Genomic DNA, 21,445 nt, shown 5'->3' on the forward strand with positions numbered 1-21,445 from the left:
ATAACAATATCAGCCCTTGAAATCTTCCTTACTCCTCAAGAGTTTTGTGAAAGTACCTTAGTTATGCAGATTTCAATTTGACAATAGACCGGCCCTTCCTCAGGCTTTTCAGAACACAATTTTTTTAGGATTCAACTGGCTTTAGATTCCTATCAAATATCGATGAAGTTGAATAGTGTCTTTTCAAGATAACGATCTGGCTGGTTCCTGTTTAAAAGAACATACTGGTATAGGCCTGAAGGTCCTATGGCCGCAGGAGAGAGGGCCAGCCCTCACCTTCGGAAGGCCAGGGCAGAGGAATGACCACAGCCATTTGTCAGACTACCCAAGGGCGTGTTTCAGGAACGAGAGCGTCTAAAGTGAGAAGGAAGGGTCAGTAGTAAGTCACACTGAATAGTTTCCAAACTGTGCAGATAGTGAAAACTGCTGATTTCAGACTAATTTTTTTTTCTTTGCAGACTTGGCAAATTCATGCACCAAGTGTTTCACTTGCTTTTCAGAAGTCAGAAATCCTTGGTGCACTTGAAGCCACACAGAGCAAAGACCCAAAGGACAAGCTCCCTCTAGCACGGGGGCCCCGTGACGTGGCTCGGCGTAATGCAAAAAGTGGGTGGGCCCCACGTTCGGGCAAGTCAGGATCCGTGAAAGCTTGGACGGGTCTGGCAGTGCTGGGCAGCACCATCCAGGAGAGACGCTCACTCTGCCAGAAGGGGAACGTATGAGTAACTCTACTCGGGAAATGCACCTGCTAAAAGGTTCTCTGTGCTAACTGAGGTATCCATGTGGCCAAGTGTGTTTTAAAGGAATGTACCAGGGGCGCCTGGGTGGCTCAGTCGGATGAGAGTCCAACTTCAGCTCAGGTCATGATCTCACAGTTTGTGGGTTCGAGCCCCACGTCGGGCTCTGTGCTGACAGCTCAGAACCTGGAGCCTGCTTCAGATTCTGCGTCTCCCTCCCTCTCTGCCCCTTCCCTGCCTCTCAAAAATAAATAAACATTAAAAAAAATGTTTTAAGAGTAAATAATAAATAAAGGAATGTACTGAATCAGGGGAATTAGGCAACTGGACACTGAATTAGGCAAACAGAACACATCACAGGCACCAAGAATCTTGAACGAAAGTATGATAAAGAGGACGACACTGTGCACATACCACAATCTTCAGATGAAAAGAGACAGGAAGAAAGCTGGGACGGAGTCTGGGCAGAAGTAACATTGGAGAACAGTGCCTCAAGCCCTCCAGGAAGCCTGCAACTAGCACTCACAACCTGTAAGTGACAAGAGGCACGGCCTCATCACCACGTTACCAGGAAGTTACAGGGGCGCCTGGGTGGCTGAGTCGGTTAAGCATCCGACTTTTGGTTTCAGCTCAGGTCATGACCACACAGTTCATGAGTCTGAGCCCTGCATCAGGCTCTGCGCTGGGAGCACAGAGCCTGCTTGGGTCGGTCTCTCTCTCTCTCTCTCTCTCTCTCTCAAAGTAAAGAAAATTAAAAAAAAAAAAAAAGAAGCTGCAGAGGTTAGGTGTCTTGCCCAAGGCCACACAGGTAGTAAGTGGCAAGTCTGGATTCTGAGAGCGTCTGACCACAAAGCCATGATGCATAAAGTCCAACTAGAAATCGCTTAAGCTGCAAGGCAGGGGCTTGTGCCGAAGCTGCCTGCCGTTGTTTCTCCCACTGACACGCTGCCAAGGGTCTGAGAAGCCCCGAGGTCTCCCCAGGCCTACTTGTGAGTGATGATGCGTGGAGAAAACCCTCGCCCGAAGCTGGCAGAGCTCCTGGTGACTGTGACTCCACTTAGATTACTCGTGACAGCAGCAGTCGGCCGCCTCACACACCCTCCTGGCTCCAGACTTCCAGCAAATTCCCACACATCCAGGGTGCGTGGGGAAGGGAGTCGACAGCCACGTTTACTGGGCACCTGCTCTGTGCACTGTCACAATCACACGGTGGGGCGTTCCTGCTTCCAGTCAGGGTGTCGAAAACCACAAGGGGCTGTTGCTCCCACGCAAACAACGTCAGACTGTCAGGGCACGAAGAGACGTAAGTGAACCAAATTCCAGAAGTGAGCAGACACTGCCTAGGAGAGAAGAGCCCGGTGGCTCCTCTCATCCCTGTGACCTACTCACCTCTTCCCTGTGAAATGGGGAACTTCAGCAGGTACAACAAGGGAGCAGGGCAGGAGAGGAGGGAGAGAACCCACCCCAGCCCTCAGGGACTGGGTCTCACACATGGCAGCGAGGACCCCTGGCCCAAAGCAGGCGAGGGGAGGGGAAGTCCAGCACCACCCTTACGAAAGTGCAAAAGCCTTCACCAGGCACCCTGGCTCTCCCGAGGCTGGGCCGGGCAGAGAGGGGAGAGAGCTTCCCCAGGGAGAATGCTGGAGAGAAACAGGATCATCCCAGCACCTCGAAAAGCTGGCAGCCTGCCTGTAAAGCTGATAGGGAGCCCACATGGTTTGGAAAGCCAGCAGCTGTGCTGTGAAACAGAAAGCGAATCCTGGAGCCTCTCGCTGTGCTCAGATGCCCAGCCTTGCTGAAAGGAAAGACCCGATCCTTTTCCCAAAACATCTGACGACAGTGGAGAGCCGGCTCTGGAACTGCGACAGACTAGATTTATTCACTCCTGTGCTAGGAGAGACCCAAGACCACCCCCACGTTCCATGATTGGGTAGGAGGGCTCACAGGGCTCAGCATACAGATACTCACTGCTATCATTCCTTACAGCCAAAGGATGCAAAGCAAAATTTGCAAAGGGAAAAGGCACGCCGAGTCCAAGGGAAACCAGGCATAAGTTTCCAAGAGTCTTCTCCCAGCAGAGTCCCATAGGGCAGCCGAAATTCCCTTGCAACGAGCTGTCACAACACGTGTGAAATGGGACCAGCCCGGTAAGTTCATTAGAAGCTCCGTGCCAGGGTTTTATGGGGAACTAATCACATGGGCAACTCTCTGCCTAGCACATACCAACACTCCAGACTCCCAGAAGGAAGCAGATATTCGGTGTGCACGATGCCATCTGGACAGGTTAGGCACAGGAAACTTCTCCTGTCAATGAGGGTTTATGGGAAACCTTCCTATGTCCAAGGTCCAGATGCCAGACAAGGGCCAAGCTTGTGAGCACACCTTTCACAGGCAGCAGTGAGGTCTGCCTGTCAGCTGTCTTCTGGACAGCCCCCCACACTACTGTCCTGGTGCGAAAAGAGGCCAATTATTACTTAGCTCAGTCTCTAATGCTGTTTCACAACCTATCATTCACTTGAAAATGATGAGACAGGCAAAGAAGAGAATGTGATCCCAAATCAAGAAAAAAAGTCAACAGAAACTGATGCACAGATAGCTCAGATACTTACATTTTTAGAAATAATGTTTAAATAATGATGACAAATGTGTTCAAGGCTCAAATGAAAAACATGTGTGACCAGTTGATAAATCTTGGCAGAGATACAAAAACTATAAGAACCAAATGAAAATTCTAGAAGTTAAAAAAAAAAAACAGAAATGAATAATTAGTTTGAGTATCGAGCAGATTTGACGTATTGGGAAAAGGATAAGTAATCTTGAAAAAAGATCAGTAGAGATCATATACACTGAGGGGTACCTGGGTGGCTCAGTCGGTTAAGTATCCAACTCTTGATTTTGTCTCATGGTTATGAGATCAAGCCCCCAAAGAGGCTCGATGCTAGGCATGGAGCCTGCTTAACATTCTCTCTATCTCAGAAGAAAGAAGAAAGAAGAAAGAAGAAAGAAGAAAGAAGAAAGAAGAAAGAAGAAGAAGAAGACGACGACGACGACTGAAAGAAATCATATAAACTAAAACACAAAAAGAAGATTTAAAAAGAGAGAGAGATCATTTGAATGCTGTGACATATCTAACAGGTTAATACATGATGCGTTATCATCCTGGAGGAGGGAAAACAAATAGAGAGGAAGTAATAATAAAGAGATAATGTCTGAGAAGAGAATGGTCTGAAACTGATGAACCATATCGATCCACAAGATCCAAACCTCAACAAACCCAAGCAAAGTAAACACTAGGAAGCCATACCTAAACTTACTGATGTTAATATGATGAAAACCAAAGGAAGAGAGGAAAGTCTTAAAACCAGAGAAAAAAGGGCCCATTAAATATGGGGAGAAATGCTAAGGATTAGAAATAGCGAAGGACAAAACATAACAGAACAACATCTTTAGAGTGATGTCCCCCTACAAATCTACAGTCATCAAAATATTCTTCAAAAATGAACATGAAGATTTTCTAAACAGACAAAAGCTGAGATCATTTAACTCCAGCAAAAAAGCATATAAAAAATGCTAGAAGTACTCCAAACTAAAGGACAGATGGAAGTCTAGGTCTGCAAGAAAATATATAAAAAAATAAAGAACACCAGGGGCGCCTGAGCGGCTCAGTCGGTTGAGCGTCTGACTTCAGCTCAGGTCATGATCTCACGGTTCATGAGTTCGAGCCCTGCGTCAGGCTCGGTGCTGACAGCTCAGAACCTGGAGCCTGCTTCAAATTCTGTGTCACCCTCTCTCTCTCTCCCCTTGCCTTCCCCTTCCTCAAAAATAAATAAAAACATTAAAAAATTTAAAAGAACACCAGAAAACTAAATATATAAGGAAATATAAGACATTTTTAAAATTATATTTCCACATATATATTTTCAATATAACTGTATAAAGCAAAGAATGATAAAGCTGTATGGAATTTATAACAAGTAGGAGTAACATACATGACTACCAGAGCACAAAAGGTAGGAGGGAAATGATACGAATTACAGTGTTGCATGCTTCTTACACTGTTCATGAAATAGTGTATCTGGAGCTAGCTAGAATGTATTACAATATAGATGCATAATATGATGTGTTTAGCAACCGCTTAAAAGAAAATAAATTGTAGCTAAATACCAAGATGGCACTTTTCAAGTGAGATACGTCAAAACTTAACATTAAATGTAAATGGACTAAGCACTCCAACGAAAGGGCAGGAATTGTCAGACTGGTCGCGCGCGCGCGCGCACACACACACACACACACACACACACACACACACACACACAGGCACAAACCAAGATCCAGCTATACGCTATTTACAGGAACACACTTTAAATATGCAGATTCGGACAGGACGTTTGCTTCCGAGTTCAAAAGCCAGCGAGGTGGCTGGTGGATTATGGCCCATGGACCCCCTGCACCACAACCACATGAAAATGTACTGCATTCGAGGATGCCTGCTGGCCTCCAGGCTCAGTGAGACTATCTCCTGGGCTTGGGAAACCGTTACCTGCACATTTGTCAAGGTCTCAAGGTGGTCATGATACGGAGTAAAGAACTAATCTGGTGGGAAGGGTGGCCAGAGGCCGGAAGTGGCCGTTAACAAAAGAGCAAGCCTGAGATCCTCCAGCAACACCCGCCCGCCTCGTGCTGGCCAGCACAGGGCTGATGGGCCAGGTCTGCCCCAAGCCATGAGGACACAGCCATTCTGGTCTCCTCCTTCAAATCAACCCCTCCTTCTGAAAGTAGCCTTCGAAATAATGACATCACTGTTCCCATTTTCCAAATAAGGAGGCAGTGGCCCTAGAAGGCAAGGGATCAAAATCCCGAGAGGTCATCTAGTTAGTAAGTAGCGGCCATCAAGATTTTAATCCTTCTCTGCCACTCCAAAGCCACAAATAACAACAATGGAAATGAAACAACATCAACATCCAAAGATACATATGAAGAAAACATAATACCTAGAAAATGTTTAGAATAAATGACTTGCAAGCATAAATTTAAGCTCACTAAAAGGAAAATAAACCAAGATCAGGCCGGGTTTTGTTGTTGTTGTTTGGCTTATAGTTTTTTTTTAGAAACTGGGGTCATTTTTAAAGACAGGGAAGGGGAGGGGCGCCTGGGTGGCGCAGCCGGTTGAGCGTCCGACTTCAGCCAGGTCACGATCTCGCGGTCCGTGGGTTCGAGCCCCGCGTCAGGCTCTGGGCTGATGGCTCGGAGCCTGGAGCCTGTTTCCGATTCTGTGTCTCCCTCTCTCTCTGCCCCTCCCCCGTTCATGCTCTGTGTCTCTCTGTCCCAAAAATAAATAAACGTTGAAAAAAAAAAAAATAAAGACAGGGAAGGGGAAAAGATCCAACATTTCATCATCCACCATGCACCATACCCACTACTCATAAAACAGTATCACTTTTAGCATCTCCAACACCAGGGAAAGATATTACTGTCAGCACTTTTAAGACAACAGAATTATACAGAGAAGTTAAATTAAACAGACTGTAAGTGGCACAGCCAGGATTTGAACCTGAGTCCGTCTGGTTCTAAATCCTGGGTTTTTCTGCAATACCTCAGTGCTCTTGGAGATTTTCAAGACCAAAACAGAATCTCAATGCACTACCAAAGAGCAATCTGTCACCGCCTTCCCAAGACAATGTGAGGGTGACGAGCAGGGTTACCATTCTGCTTTGACATTGGGTCGTTTCTAAAAGATCATTTTTATTTAAAGGTTTGCTTCTTACTTAAATTTACTGAACAGGCAAAACATTCAGTTCACCCAGTTCAAATGTTACACACAGGGAAAAGTCCCACCTCGAGCCTCGGCCTCCCATCTACCCAGTCCCAGCCCTCCCTACCCAACCGCACAGTTTCCTTATTTTGTGCATAAGCCTTAAGAAGCTTTAAGGTAGACATAAATAAATACAAATACATCTTTGCCCTTTCTTACCTCAAAGGCAGCATTACTATGTCGTTCTAAAGCTTGCTTTTTCTACTTTGTTATATAATATCTTTCCAGGGAAGGAAGTCAAGGGCCTCCTTATACTGTTTTTGTAGCTGTGCAGCATTCTGTTGTTTGGATGTGCCCCCTGTTTATTTAAGTCTTACTCTATCCACAAACATTTCACTTATCTTCAATGAATAATACCACACAGTCATCATTTCGGGACATCAGCAAGTGCATCCGTAGGATCAGATCACTTCTTACAAGAGGCAAGCCAACAGCTTACGCCACCTGCAGCTGGGACCCTTTACAGCCCCAATGGCAAGGCATGAGAAAGGCTCTCTCCTCACGGCCTTACCAACAGACTCCGCTATCAAACCTGGGAATGTATACTCATCTGATAAGCAAATCGATGGTATCTTAGTATGCTTTCACTTTATTATTATTTTTTTTATTATCAGTGATGTTAGACACCTTATCACATACCCAAGAGCTATTTGACCTGTTCTCTTTACCTATTTTTCAACTGGGCTTCCTGGAGCAGTTTATTTTTAATATGAGACAATCACTGATACAAGTAAGACAAACATTATAAAGCCAATTATCATTAGAACTCCAGGTGCTCGGGGCACCTGGGTGGCTCAGTCGGTTGGGCGTCTGACTTCAGCTCAGGTCATGATCTCGCGGTCCGTGAGTTCGAGCCCCGCCTCGGGCTCCGTGCTGACAGCTCAGAGCCTGGAGCCTGCTTCAGAGTCTGTGTCTCCCTCTCTCTGTGTCCCTCCCCTGCTCATTCTTTGTCACTCTCTGTCTCTCAAAAATAAACTTAAAAAAAAAAAATTAAAAAAAAAAAAGAACTCCAGGTGCTCAATCAATATTTTCCTTCTTGGGTTTGGAAAAATACTACCTTCAAGAACCATTCTCTGGCTTTGATAGCTAACAAGTGCACTGAGAAAAATCAGGAATAATTTCCTAGAATGAATGGGTGAGTCAACTAGGATAGCAAACAAGCCAGGGAGGGAAGAGTGACCCCAAACCAGCTAAAATAGTGGCTCTGTGGCACCATTTTTATACAGGGTTGTGATGCAAGCCCCAGCCTACCTTTCCTCTGACACTCATCTAGCCATTTCCTTCCTCCTCCGTCTCCTGTCTCTCCTCCCTCTCTCTCCCTCCCTCCCTCTCTCTCTCTCTCTCCCTCCCTCCTCCCTCCCTCCCTCATCAGCACCTCCACCCCAACCTCAACATCTCTCACAACAGGAAAGAAAATAGCACAACTCTGCTTTTTAGAATCAGTAATTACAACCCAATTTCAGAGGCTCCATGAATGCCAGCATGTAACTCTCAAGTGCAGCACATAATGACACATACAGGGCTAGCAAAAACAAGCATCCTCTTTAAATAAGTATCCCTTTAAACGAAAAGGTAAAACTTTATTTAAAAATAAAGTTATTCAACAGAATGAAGAGATGAGCTGCAGACTAAGAGAAAATATTTGCAAAGATGTATCTGATAAAGGACTATTTTCCAAAGTACATAAACTCTTACAACTTGGCAATAAGAAAATGAACAACCCGAGTAAAAAATGAGGGAAAAGCCTGAACAGACCCATCGCTAAAGCAGATAAACAGATGACGAGCAAGCACAGGGAAGATGCACCACGGTGTATGTCATCAGGGAAATACAAATTAAAGCAAGACTGAGGTGATACACCTCACAGCTGTCAGAGTGGCCCAAGTCCAGAACACTGACAACACCAAATGCTGGTAAAGATGTGGAGCAACAGGAACTCTCACGCACTGTTAGAGGGGATGCAAAACGGTACAGTCACTTTGGAGGACAGTGTGGCCGTTTCTCGCAGAGCTAAACATACTCCTACCACACGATCCAGCAATCACAGCCCTTAGTATTTACCTAAAGGAGTTAGGAAATTATGTCTGCACACACTGTTTAAGCAGTTCTATTCATAACTGCCAAAACTTAGAAGCAACCAAGATGTTCTTCAGTAGATGAGTGGGTAAATGAACTGTGGCCCGTCCAGATAATGGAATATTACTCAGCGCTAAAAAGAAATGAACTCTCAAGTCATGAAAAGATATGGAGAAACCTTCAATGTATATTACTGAGTGAAAAAGCCAGTCTGAAAAGGCTACAGACTGTATGATTCCAACTCTAGGACATTCCGGAATAGGCAAAGCTGCGGAGACAGTAAAAGAGTTCGTGGTTGCCAGGGCAGAAGGGAGAGGGAGGGATGAACGGGAAGAGCACAGAGGACTTTCAACGCAGCGAGATCACTCTGCATGAGAACCTTAATGGTGGATACGTGTCATGATACATCAGTCAAAACCGAAAGAGAACACCAACGCTGAGCCTTAATGTAGAGTATGGCCTTGAGTGAGCATGATGTATCACTATAGATTCATCCACTGTGACAAGTGTACCAGTCTGGTGGGGATGTTGGAAATGGGGGAGGCTCTATGTGGGGAGCAGGGCCAGACGGTATATGGGAACTCTCTGTACTTTCCTCTCAATGGTGCTGTGAATCTAACACTACTTTACAAATACTTTATTAATTAAGAAAGAAAGAAGACTGGTAAAATCCAACTGAGGCCTGCAGTTTAGTTTATAGTAGGATACCAAAGTCCATTTCCCAGTTTTGACAGCAGTCTATGGTTAAAGAAGACATTATCATCGAGGGAAGAGGCAGGGATAGGTACCTGGGAAATCCGCCAGACTTTAGGGGAGTCTAAAGTTATTTTAGGAGCGCCTGGGTGGCTCAGTCAGTTGAGCATCCGATTCTTGATTTCAGCTCAGGTCACGATCCCAGGGTCGTGGGATCAAGCCCTGCGTCAGGCTCGCCACTGAGTGTGGAGCCTACCTGAGATACTCTCTCTCTCTCTCTCTCTGTCTCCCTCTCTGTGTCTCTATCTCTCTCTGTCTCTCTCTCCCTCTGCCCCTCTCCCCTACTCTCTCTCTAAAATAAAATTAAAAGTAAATAAATAAATAATTTTAAAATAAAACTTTTTAAATGAAATAAAGTCACTTTTTATCACGTGTAAGGAGATCACCACTGGGTCACCTAGCCCCATCATTGAGAACATTTCTCTCAACAGTCCAACGGAGAGAGAGAAAACTGAATGAGGGGAGTCCGGCCCGTGATCGCATCGCCTTACTGGGCAGCATGCTGGCTTATTTATTTGCAAGGAAGCAAAGAGTTGAGCAGCTAGAGGGAGGGAACGAGCCCATTTTGTTTGGAGGCCCCAGGCTCCGTGGCAGCCCCACCCCAGTCCAGGCATCTTCCTGGGCAAGTGCTTAGGACTCACAGTGTCGGTTCCACCCCCGGGAACGCATTTTAATTACAGCTGTAAGAAGCACACGTAACACCCTGGCTGCCTGTGAATTCTCAGTGGTCTGATGGGCTTCGTGCCATGTTTTACAGTCCTTTCGATATCACGATGACCTGGAAATGCTTTCGGCATGAAGACGTCCATCGTGGAGTTACTTTTAATGGCAAAAACTGGAAACAACCAAACTGTCCAGTTACAAGGGGAATGGGTAATTAAACTGTGACACTCATCCTTAAGCAGCCGTTAAAAGTAGTTTTACAGTAAGTATATTTTCATAAAATGGGAAAATGCCTATGAAGGGATAATTTAAAAAAGGCAATATTTATAATGTCCTAATCAGGCAGGCTCTCCAGCCCTGCCTTCGACTGGGAGGCTATTCTAACTCAAACGCAAAGTATTCTTAGCAAACCATCTGGCCACTCATTTAAGCTGCATTCTCTAACAGAGCTTTATCGGCGGCAAAGCTGATGTTTTAATCTCCACCCAAAAATGCTCATTTACAGTGAGACCTCAATTACGTCTAAAAAAATTAATATATCCAAAAATTCTACAAAGAAAGGGAACGAAAAGCACTTTCCAAATCTTATTTAGTGAACACATATTATTCTTAAAATAAATAAATAACAACATGCAATTTTAAAAGGCAATTCAAGAGTTTGCCCTTATTACAGTGTTTCCTGACACAAATTATATATTGCAAATTATACATCTAGATCTAGAAAACCAAATTGGTTTCCTTTTGAAAGTCAACTGCAATAGATTAGTAGTGTCTGCACAAAGGCTTTGAGGCCCCATCGAGGACTGATAAAACAGAGGGGCCTGATTTCTTAGTAATGTTTGCCACTGGTAGGCAGAGGGAGTGTGCGACCACACATACTGTGTATTTTTGGATTTTGATAGAAATCTGCCAGGGAGCAGATGCGAAAGGAAGAAAACAGAGCAGGGCGGGGCAGGATACAGCAGGGGGAATAATGCCTCCGCAAAGATGTCCAAGTCCTGATGTCTGGAAGCTTGCATGACAAAGAGAAGTTAAGACCACAGGTAGGGCTGAGGCTGTTAATCATCTGACCTTAAGGTACAGACCTTCTCCTGGGCCATCCACGTGGGCCCACAGGTGAAAGGTCCTCACAGGTGAAAGGCGGAAGGGAGGCAGAAGAGAGTCAGAGCAGAGGTGGGATGCTGTGTTGCTGGCTTTCAAGATGGAGGGCTGAGGCCAGGAGCCGAGGAGTGCAGGTGGCCTCCAGAAGCCAGAAAAGGCATGGGGATGGATTTTCTCCGAGAGCCTTCCAAAAGAACGCGGCCCTGCCGTCACCTGGCCGTTCGGTGAGACCCGTGCTGGAATTCGGAACTGCACGATAATGCCCGGTGGTGTTCGGCTGCCAAGTTGGAGGTGTTGGTTAGAGCAGTGACAGAAAACTATGATAGCGACCAAAGGGAAGGGTGATAACCTGTCAGCGTGAATAAGGGTGGTTGGCGGGAACCAGCTTCGTTTTGCTTTGTCAGTCCCAGTCTCGTGAGAAACACGAGAGAACCCAGCCCGGAGGAGGAGAGAGGCCAAGGTCTGAGCGGTTCTCGCTCCAGCGGGGGCAGGGCACCTGAAGCCCCAGGAAGCCCGTAGGAACCGGAGTTGACCCCAAGGCCAGCTTGGCCCCGTGACTCCCGAGGTCCCAGCAGCGCATGGTAGCTGTGTGACAGCCGGACACAGTTGAGAACTACATAGGAAGGGACACCTGAGCTCAAACGATCCTCAAGTCCACTTCCTCTGCACACAAGCCAAAGACGCTACAAAGCTGAGAAAGAAAGCAGTGAGGATTCCAGGGCACAGAGACCGTCCAGCTGCACCTGGTTGGTGAAGGAAAAGGTTCCGCACTGAGAACCAAGGAACAAATGAAAAATCTGGTTCGAATCCTGGGAGAGTGAGGACGGTAAACAACCTTGCCTGGTCCAACTTTCTTGTCTACAGAGCGAGGGCCACCCCAGCGATCTGTTCCCAGCACCCAAACTGCGCTGTCTACGACAGCCCAGGGTCCCCCAGAGAAACACATCTGCGGCTGTGAAACCTGAGATGACACTCTTCACTTTAATCCTGTTCAAAATCTGCAGGACGCTCATGAACCTCCTGCCACCCCCACAAGTTGACGTGCCAGTCCTGCCTGTGAAACACAGGTCCACTGAGGCCACAGTAGAGTAGCTAGGCAGGCAACAGGTGCGGCGCCCTCACGGTTTCCTGTGTGCCCCCCCCACCGAAGAGAATTACTGAGAAGACACGGTGGGAGAACCCCATGCCTTGGACTCGGAGGCCAAGTGCAAGTTCTGGCTCCTTCGCTTCCTGGATGTTTAATGCACAAAAGCCCGTAACCCCTCTGAGCCACTGGGTTTCTTAACTAAATGGGGCAAGATCCTGAGAACTCCTCTCTCGCAGCACTGTTCTGAGCATCAGAAGAGTTTGCCAGTGAAAGGGAGGGGGAGGGGGCGGGTCCTCATCCCCTCAGAGCGGTCATGACACAGGTAGGTCAGTATGACAACAGTGACTGACATCTGTAGATACGGGCACGGCAGACGAGCCTGACAGGTGACTGCGTACCCTCTCTGGGGTTCTATCAAACAGGGATGATAGTGTCCTCTGTCGGGGAGGTGCGAGCTGATGCAGAGCGTAGGCATACAGTAGAGGCTCAGTAAACGCAGCCTGCCGGTGTGGCGGCCCACAGCCCCTCCCACGTGCTACGTTCTCCGGGTTTCGGGGTGCACAGTCTCCACAAACATTTCAGGGCACCCTGTTTTCCATCACCATGCGTACATGTGGGAGCGGCAGCGGTTTTCAGGTTGAGTTGCCAGTGCTGAGCAGAAGTCTCTAAGGGACAAGTTCACCGGACCGCGGTTCTTGTGGCCGTAACTGCGGCACGAGCAGCGGCCAGGTGGAAATCAGCGGGAACGTTAAAGACAGTTCAACTACAGCTAAGAAACGAGCACGAGCGCCACGAGCTCCAGAGCCGCGGCGACCCGCCGGGCACCGCACGGACACCAAATCTAGCTCTCCGGGGGGGCATCGTCACACCTGCTGTGCCGGGGACACACCGGAGGCCAGCCAGGACCTGAAGCAGCCCTCCTTACAGCTCACATCCTCTCCTCTAAAGCGCTGTGGGTCTCCACAGTGAGAGCAGCCTCTTCCCCGGCCTTTGCAGCGTCACATGCAGTCCCTCCCTGGACCTGGTCTCCAAGGGGCAGAGAAATGCCACACTTCTGGAAGGGGGAGCACACCACGACACGACTTCTGCCCCAGGCTCCACATGTACGAGCTACGGGGGCCCGGGAGCGAGGGGAACCCCCCAAGGAGTGACTTCTCCACTCTGCCGCGCGACGTACTCACAGCGTGAGCACGGGCCCCACGTGCCGAGTCCTCTCACCTTGAAGGAGGCGTGCTGTTCCATGTGCCGCAGCAGCTGGGGCTTCTGGGCTGCCGTGTAGTCACACACCGTGCACTTGAACTGCTTCCCTGGAAACAAGGGAGGACAAGGTGAGCGAGTGCGTCAAGGGCCGGGCACGGAACCAGGTGCGCGAGGATGCCCCTTGCCGTGTGGGTAGTCCAGAACCTCCGGGGGGACAGCCTGCACGTGCACAGACACAAGGCAGCACAGCACACTCTGTCCACACAAGTGGCAACACAAAGGGGCTGGCCGTGGAGGGAGAAAAACAGCCGGCCGTGCCTGGGGGGGGGGGAACCCCACGAGCAACGACATCTGAGCAGGCTCCTAAAGGGAGGGTAAGGTGTCTAAGGTGTGTCCGGCCAACTAGAGAAAAGAGGTGCACACGGCGAGCACAGAGGTGGGGACCCTGGGTGCCCAGGACACCGGAATAGCTGGGTCTTCCTTCCAGGACCTAAAGCGCAAGGTCTACGGTGGGGCAAGCACTGGCCCCGGAGAGGCTGTGAGGCCGGAGCACCGAGGGCCTGTGGCACGTGACCGAGAGCGTCGCACCGTCCCCAAGAGCCAGGAGAATGCAGAGCCCCTGAGCAAGGCAGCAAGACATGTGTCTGGAACCCCTACCTTGGTGGGGACATGAAAGGCAGGTCTGGGGGGATGCTAGAAAGAAACTGCACAGAAGCAGAAAACACTGCTCTTTGGGCGATACGCAGGCATTCGTTACTGGGATGAACCAGCCCACAATTTATTTGTGAAGACAAATGAATGGATATAAGGGCACACTAACTTTTTTTACCCCTGGTTAGCAGAAGTAAAAACAGTGGCACAGACGCACGACCCAATATAAACCTGACCTACTTCTGGTAGCGGTCAGTTGCTCACCCAGCAGTTTCTAAGGGCACGAGCCCATCGGGGAGCCAGGAGCACAGCCACGCCACGTGGTAGCACAGAGCCACTGGCCCCTCCCAGAGGCCCGGCGCTTCTCTCCTTCTCAGACGAGCCAGGTGAGGGTTCCCTCCCCCTGCAGCCTGCAGCCTCCCGTCCGATGCTCTCTCAAACCAAGTGAAAACGCCTCATGGCACCAGTCACCGGAAAGCCGTTCTCACCAAGGAAAACCCGTGATGCCCAGCCAGTGGCGGGTCTCAGTCCATCAGACTGGACTCTGCTAACAGGCCAGCATCCTCGGTGTCGGCGAGGCATTCTCTCCCAACCACGCCTTTTACACACCCGCATTCCACAACAACGCTCTGGCCCACGCTCGCTCCACTCTTCTCCTGCTACAAGCGTCCCTGCGTATAACCTTCCCCTGTGGACTTCTGCAAACCTTTAATGCCAAAATCTGTACCTTCCACTCTGACTTTTTCATTCTTCTGCGTCTTCGACCCTTCCCCGATCTTGAGACCTGAGTAACCAACTGTCTGCTGGACTACTGCTTAGCTGACCCAAAGGTGCTAAACTGGACGTATTCTCTTCCCCATCAACTGGGTCCTATCTCCAGCCCCCGTAGTTCCTCGCCGTCACCCCACCCCCCACACCGATCACTAAGTCAGAGACCTGATAGCCTTCCGCAACATCTCCGTGACCCCAGCTGCGCTCACCTCAGTTTTTCAGCCCTGATCTCACCTCCTAAATATTCCTATTTCTCTGTTGCGATACCTCCACGCTGGTGGAGGCCCTCCTCATTTCTTCCCTGAACAAGGGAAAAGCCTCTAACCCGGTGTCCTTGCCTTCAGGCAACTCTCCCATCCATCTGTCATCCACCCATCCAGCTATCCATCAATTAACCGCTCGTCCCCCCACCTACCCAGCCCTCCTCCTCCTCCCTCCGTCCGTCATCCATCCAGATGATCTCGCACATAAGCTCTCCCACAGCCCTTCCTGCATACCCACCAATGACTCCAACAGGCAGAACAAATTTGAAGTTTCAGACCGCGGCCCAGAAGACCCCACAGAACCGAACCGACTTCCCAGACCTGACCCTTCTCTCTGACTTCCACCCTGCATGTTAGGAAGTCTTTCTGTTCTGGCAATGTTCTGCCGAGCCTTTGCTAACGATTTCCGTGCCTGGGGTGCACTGCCTCTCGGCATCTGGCCATTCTCCACTGTAACTCACAACTCAAGTTGAACAACGTCTCTGGCAACGGGGCTAGGGGTGAGCTCCCCGCCTCCTTCTCCCACACACCCTCTCCACATCCACATGCTCCTGTCCGTGCCCGACTCTGTGCATCGGCACTGCCTGGCCACAAACCTGGGGCTGCCTTGGCTGCCCCCAGGGACCGTGTCTTCTCCATCCCGGCACCCCCAGGACCTGAGTGCACGGCACACAGCAAACATATTCTGTGCGTTTTACTGAACTGGACAAGGAACAAAAAGGAAATTTTGTGTATCTTACGTGAGCAACACGGCAGAAATGGCAAAAGGAAACAATACTATAAACAGGTGAATATAATTACAACCTCATTCCAGGGGAACGCACCTCAAATTCTAGATTCCGCTAATGTTGCAAGTCCTCAGTGTGGGGAAAACCTTGCCACATGAAAGGCAGACAAGTCATAATCAGAGACCAATGGCTACTTGTTCTTAAATATAGCATCATCTTTTTTCAAACACAGAGACGCCCATTTCTACACACCTTGGATAGAACCTCAGCCACACATCCTTCCACGCGGACTCGTGACTCACATAAATGCATCATTATTGTGCTCAGGCAGCCTGAGCAAAATGGTGCCGGGTTCGCCACTGCCACAGAAGCGGGAGGTAAGATGATACAGCCATTCTCCAAAGTGATAAATATTTTCGCTCATTACCAATACACTTGGCTCCAAGAGTAAAAGATTAAGTGCTAAAAAGATGCTCTGCAGTGAATAAATGGAATAATCACCTCACTTGGAATCAAGAATCAGCCTTTTATGGATATACTCCCAGGGCTCTGCGAGAGACAAGGAAGAAGGTGGCTCCTCAAGCCAGCCCTACAGAAGTCTCAGAGTCTGGGAAGCAGTTACGACGAGTGTTTTAGCAGTCCCTCACACCCCGATCCACAGGCCTGGGAGAGCACTTGACATAATCTTTTGCTGCCTAATTAAAATAATGCAGTGTAGATCCATGGCTAATCATAAAAGAGCAATGCTTTGAGACTATCTTGTTTTCGGTCAAGATACTCCTGAGAGCTGCAGGGAGAGTCGGCCGGAAAACGTAGTATTTACCCGAGGCTAGAGTGACCTCGAAGGGCCGGCGGTGAGATGGCTGTATCGGGCTCACACCACAGCCCAGGAAAAGAAAAGACTGATGACACAGAAAGAAAGAGGTTGCTTGCGTAAGACGTTAATCCGTTCTTCCCACGAGTACTGGCAAGCTCTACCCACTGGGCTACTGTCCATCAGCAGCTGTGCTGGGACTTGATGTCTGTGATCTCAGCCGGGCACCCCAAAACCTGGGGAGGCAGGCAGTGCTAACCTCTCTCCGGGATGAAGAACTGGGATCGAGAATCTGAGCAACTTGCCGGGTTATCAGACCTATCCCCGGATTGTCCCAGAGAACGCCGGTGAGGCCAAAGTGATAGGACCAGAGTCGCTCTGGAACGGCCGTCCCGAGCGGCCGAGGTGGGGCAGGGCCTGCTGCCGGCCGCCTGCGTGGACCCTCAGACTCATCTCTTCGGGGCGGCTTTTCAGGCGTTTGCCACCCAGCGCCCGAGTCCATCCTCGGAGCAGACAGGAGTCATCTCCCAGCCCGGATTTGGATCCCAAGGACCCCATTTAGAGCCACATAACAATCCTTCAGCTAATGCGGGCAGGACACAGATTCCCCAAAAGGAACAGAATTTGTAACAGCAACGGACATGTCTGCACCATAAAGGCCATGGCACAGGATGGTGGCCCGTTAGAAAGGGGTGCCCAAGAAGGGTCAGTGGAAGGCAAGAACATTCTTTCTGGCTCTGCCCAGCTCGCCCTGTGTGACCCTGGGCTCTTTCTTCTCTGCCACTCGGTGGCTTCATTAGAAGCATGGGGAGGTAACCCCTGCCCACTCCGAGGATGGACTCAGGCACTGGGCTGCTATTTTCACATCTCGATCGTACTACGCCATATCTCGTTTATTCATGTCGCTTCATGACAGCTTCATGACCTTTCAGCTTCTGTCCGTTGTTCTTGTATCGTCCACTGCTGCATCCCAGTGGCTCATCGAACCTTCTCTGGCTGGTCTGGCTGGTCTGCTGGCCCCCTCGCCGGTTGTGGGTACTTTGAGGACAGGGACGGTGTGGCAGTGAGCACATCCTGGCCGTAGGGCCAGCAGCGAGTTACAACAAAGCCCCAACAGGGTGTCAGCTCAGCCATGGTCCCTCTCTCCCCACAACAGACACCACGAAATGGAATGGAACGGAATGAAAACAGGCTTCTGTGAGCAAGTGACAGTCAAGCTAAGCCAGGAAGATGAGCCGGACCAAACCACATGAGGAGGAGGTGAAGTCAGTTCTGGGAAGAAGTCACCAAACACGCAGAGACCTCAGTCTCTACAAGATCCCTTGGTACCATTATAACAAAGGCCCCTTTTCCGCTTCAGCGACCTCGAGTGCAACCGGTAGAGTCCCAACAAACGTGGCTGTCGAATGAAATCAGTGAATGCAGGAATCTAAAACGCCAAGACTCCAGAAAGCAAACAGATGAAAACAGGACGTGAGCAAACAATTCATCAAGAGAGGATTACCTCATTTCATTTATCAAAGGAAGGCCCACTAATATCAAGCACCTACATGTAGCACCACGAACCAGCCAACGTTCTAAACGCTTCCTGCAGATCACCTGACTCCATCCATTTAATCCTCCAATTTACCTGTTCAATTCTGGGTTAGCAAATAATTGAAAATTACAGTAACGTGGTAAGATCTGACACACATTAATCCAAGAAACGGACCATTTCCAACAACATGGGGAACTAGCCTGGGAGGGCTGAGCCAGAACACTGCCTTATTTCTGGCACAACGCTTTGAAAGCATTAAGTGGGCAGCGTGATGCACCGTTAAAACACCCGAGACACAACAGCCATCCTGTTCCCAGAAATGAGTCTTAAGGAATTAGGTCAAAAGAAGGAAAAGTTCACATGCGAGAAAGGGTTTCTTGCCACCTAAGTTCTAGTGGGGAGAAAGCGGAAAATGCTGCCCTGTCCAAAAACAAGGGACTGGTTATGCCGCTCACGGATCACCCACCACCTTCCTGGGACATCACACACCCCCTCACTGTGCCATTCGTGGACTCTGCAGCTACAAACAATAATTACAATTATTAAATTTAAAGCCATAAGCACGGTGTTTATACTGTACCAACTATGTTCCATAAGAATGTGAGAAATGATCGGAAAAGAATTTTTAAAAGAGTAATTTATTTATGAGGTGACTGAATTCTGAGCACACGTGCAGGAAAGGGCCAGATCTTTGGGGCTGTTGTTTTCATGTCTGCTGTACGACGGAAGAGCATTTCGGATAAATTATCAGCCATCTCTGAAAGGCCATCAACTGTGACACACGATTTCAGAAGACAGACCTTTCGACGTGGAACCTTTACGGCATCGGCGGTTCCGAACCTGCAGTTCTAGAGAGTTCGCTGTCTTTTGAAACATCACCCGGGCCCTGCTGGGCTGAAAAAGGCAGTGGCCTAATTTGGCGAATAATCCCAGGCCACTTCTTGTCTGCTGAGGCGGCATTTAACTTCTGTAAACAGTCAAAAGTCATTCTGAGCCAAGTCCTGTCAACGAGGAGGGCACAAGAAAGCGGAGTCCTACCACCTTCTGGAGAAACACTCAGGAGGAGGGCTTGCCCGGCTTCCCGACAAGAACAAATACCACAGCGGAAAGGGGGAAACCGCAGGGGCAAAGTTACAGTCTACGGAACTTAGAATCTCAGCTACGCAGGAGTTCCTTCCTATTTGACCCAGAGGCCCAGATGTTAAAGGTCGAAATCCCAACAACCCAGATGAACCTCACAAATAATGTTGAAGGGAAGAAGCCAGACACGAAAGCGCACGTATTAAATGAACTAGTTCACACAAAGTTCAAGGACCGGCCAGATCCAGCACAGAGTCACAAGTGCGGCCGGCTGCTACTTGAGGAGGAAGCAGGGGATGGCCGCGGGGGAGGGCAGAGGACTTCTGAGGGACTGGCGACGTCCTGGGTCTTATCCTGGGATGTGGTCACTTGGCCGAGCCGCCTGCGAGAGCCCAGTGCGCGGTACCCTTACGAAGCACGCACTTTTGTGCACGGGTATCGTACCTTAGTTTTAAAAAGTTAAGGGGGGAAAAAAAAGCACCACAACAAGAACAAAATAGGGTACTTCCCCCAGGAGGGACTTGGGAACGGGCACCAGATGAATTCAAGAAAGAGAGAAAAGATGTGTCGGGCGGCTCAAAGATGAAGTCTGAGGGCAGCAGGACCGTCTGTGGATGATGCTGGCGGCCGCTGCAGGGGGTAAGAAAAAAGACACCGTCAGCACGACTCACCCCGTGACCTTCGGTTTGGCATCTTTGTGAGCACCGGGCTGGCGGGAGGTTTCCTCTGCAGACCCCACAGCTCGCTCTGGAAGCACGACGTTTTACCACCGGCTCCCATTTCCCTCAGAAGGTGCGATCTGGTACAACTCCCCTTCAAAGATGGGAGCGTGGGGGTACAAACGTCACCTCCACTGCTTCTGTTCAGCCCTCTGGGTTTCTATTAGGAGGAGTCTCCTAACACGAGCTCCTCAGCCGGCAATCCACGGCCGACTGGCTGATGGAACAAAGCTGACCACTGACCTGGGGGGCGCTGGCTGGGCCTGGTGACAGGACGTGGACAGAACTCAAGTGCCACCGGACAGTAAAGGAAAGCACAGGGTCTGGTGTCCAGTGATCCTAGGAGCTGCCCTTTACTCAGGCCTTACTCAGCGTGTCATGTAAGGACAGAGGGGACAGGATTTAGCGGTAGGGAGGGGGAAGGAAGGAACAGAAATCCATTCTCGCCTTGCGTTAGGCAAAGCGAGATCCCCCAGCCCCAAGGGATCCGGGAGTGCCCTCCGGCCGAAGTCCTTTCTGCTGTGGGGGAAAGATGAACATGCAAGACAGAGGGCAGGACAGCCGGTGGAACGGCTGCCTGGCTGTGCACCCCGTGCTCAAGTAGGAGGCTCTCCCAAGTAGAGGGGAGCAGCAGTTACCCCGCACTTGCTGGCAGCTGGGGTGGGGGGCTCACTCCAGGATGGATGTCGCCCCTGCCAGGTGACCAGCACCTAGAAAACACACTGGTGAGGGGGCGCCTGGGTGGCTCAGTCGGTTCAGCGTCCGACTTCGGCTCAGGTCACGATCTCGCGGTCCGTGAGTTCGAGCCCCGCGTCGGGCTCTGGGCTGATGGCTCAGAGCCTGCAGCCTGCTTCCGATTCTGTGTCTCCCTCTCTCTCTGCCCCTCCCCCGTTCATGCTCTGTCTCTCTCTGTCTCAAAAATAAATAAACGTTAAAATAAAAAAACACACACTGGTGAGGGTATGGGGGAAAGGGCACGCTGGTGTCCTGTTGGTGGGAATATAAATTGGCTCAACCACTATGGAAAACAACATGGAGGCTCCGCAAGAAATTAAAGATGGCTCTACTAAACCATCTACAATCTAGCAGCCAACATACACACCCGGAAGAATGAGCAGGATTTCCAAGAGCTATCTGGGTCATCAGAGCATCATTCACAGCAGTCAAGGCACAGACGGGCCAAATGCGATCAACGGGTGAGTGGATAATAAAGATGGGGTACACACAAACAACAGGATATTATTCAGCCGCGAGAAAGGAGAATATCTTGCCACTTTCAACATGGACGGACCCTGAGGGCATTATGCTAAGTGAGCTAAGTCAGACGGACAAAGGCAAGCACTGTCTGCACTTCTATGAGGAATCTAAAACTGTCAAACTTGAAAGAAAAAAAAAAAAACAGAGTAAAATGATGGTTAGCAAGGGAAGAGGGGGATAGAGACTGATGTTGCTG

At 49.5% G+C, this 21,445-nt stretch overlaps 1 protein-coding gene across 2 annotated transcripts in view; it reads right to left on the reverse strand.

The window, feature by feature from the left end:
* Nucleotides 1-21,445, reverse strand: part of ZFAT (zinc finger and AT-hook domain containing) — a 191,625-nt gene that overhangs the window by 58,921 nt on the left and 111,259 nt on the right. For both annotated transcript variants that reach the window (XM_047074221.1, XM_047074220.1), the window contains one exon: nt 13,448-13,536. In XM_047074221.1, the coding sequence (XP_046930177.1) occupies nt 13,448-13,536 (89 nt within the window). The remainder of the gene's footprint in view (nt 1-13,447; nt 13,537-21,445) is intronic.

This window comes from Lynx rufus, unplaced genomic scaffold, assembly GCF_022079265.1.
Source record: "Lynx rufus isolate CCGP_SWC_20201006 ecotype Redwood Valley unplaced genomic scaffold, mLynRuf1.p SCAF_12, whole genome shotgun sequence".
Taxonomy (NCBI): Eukaryota; Metazoa; Chordata; class Mammalia; order Carnivora; family Felidae; genus Lynx; species Lynx rufus.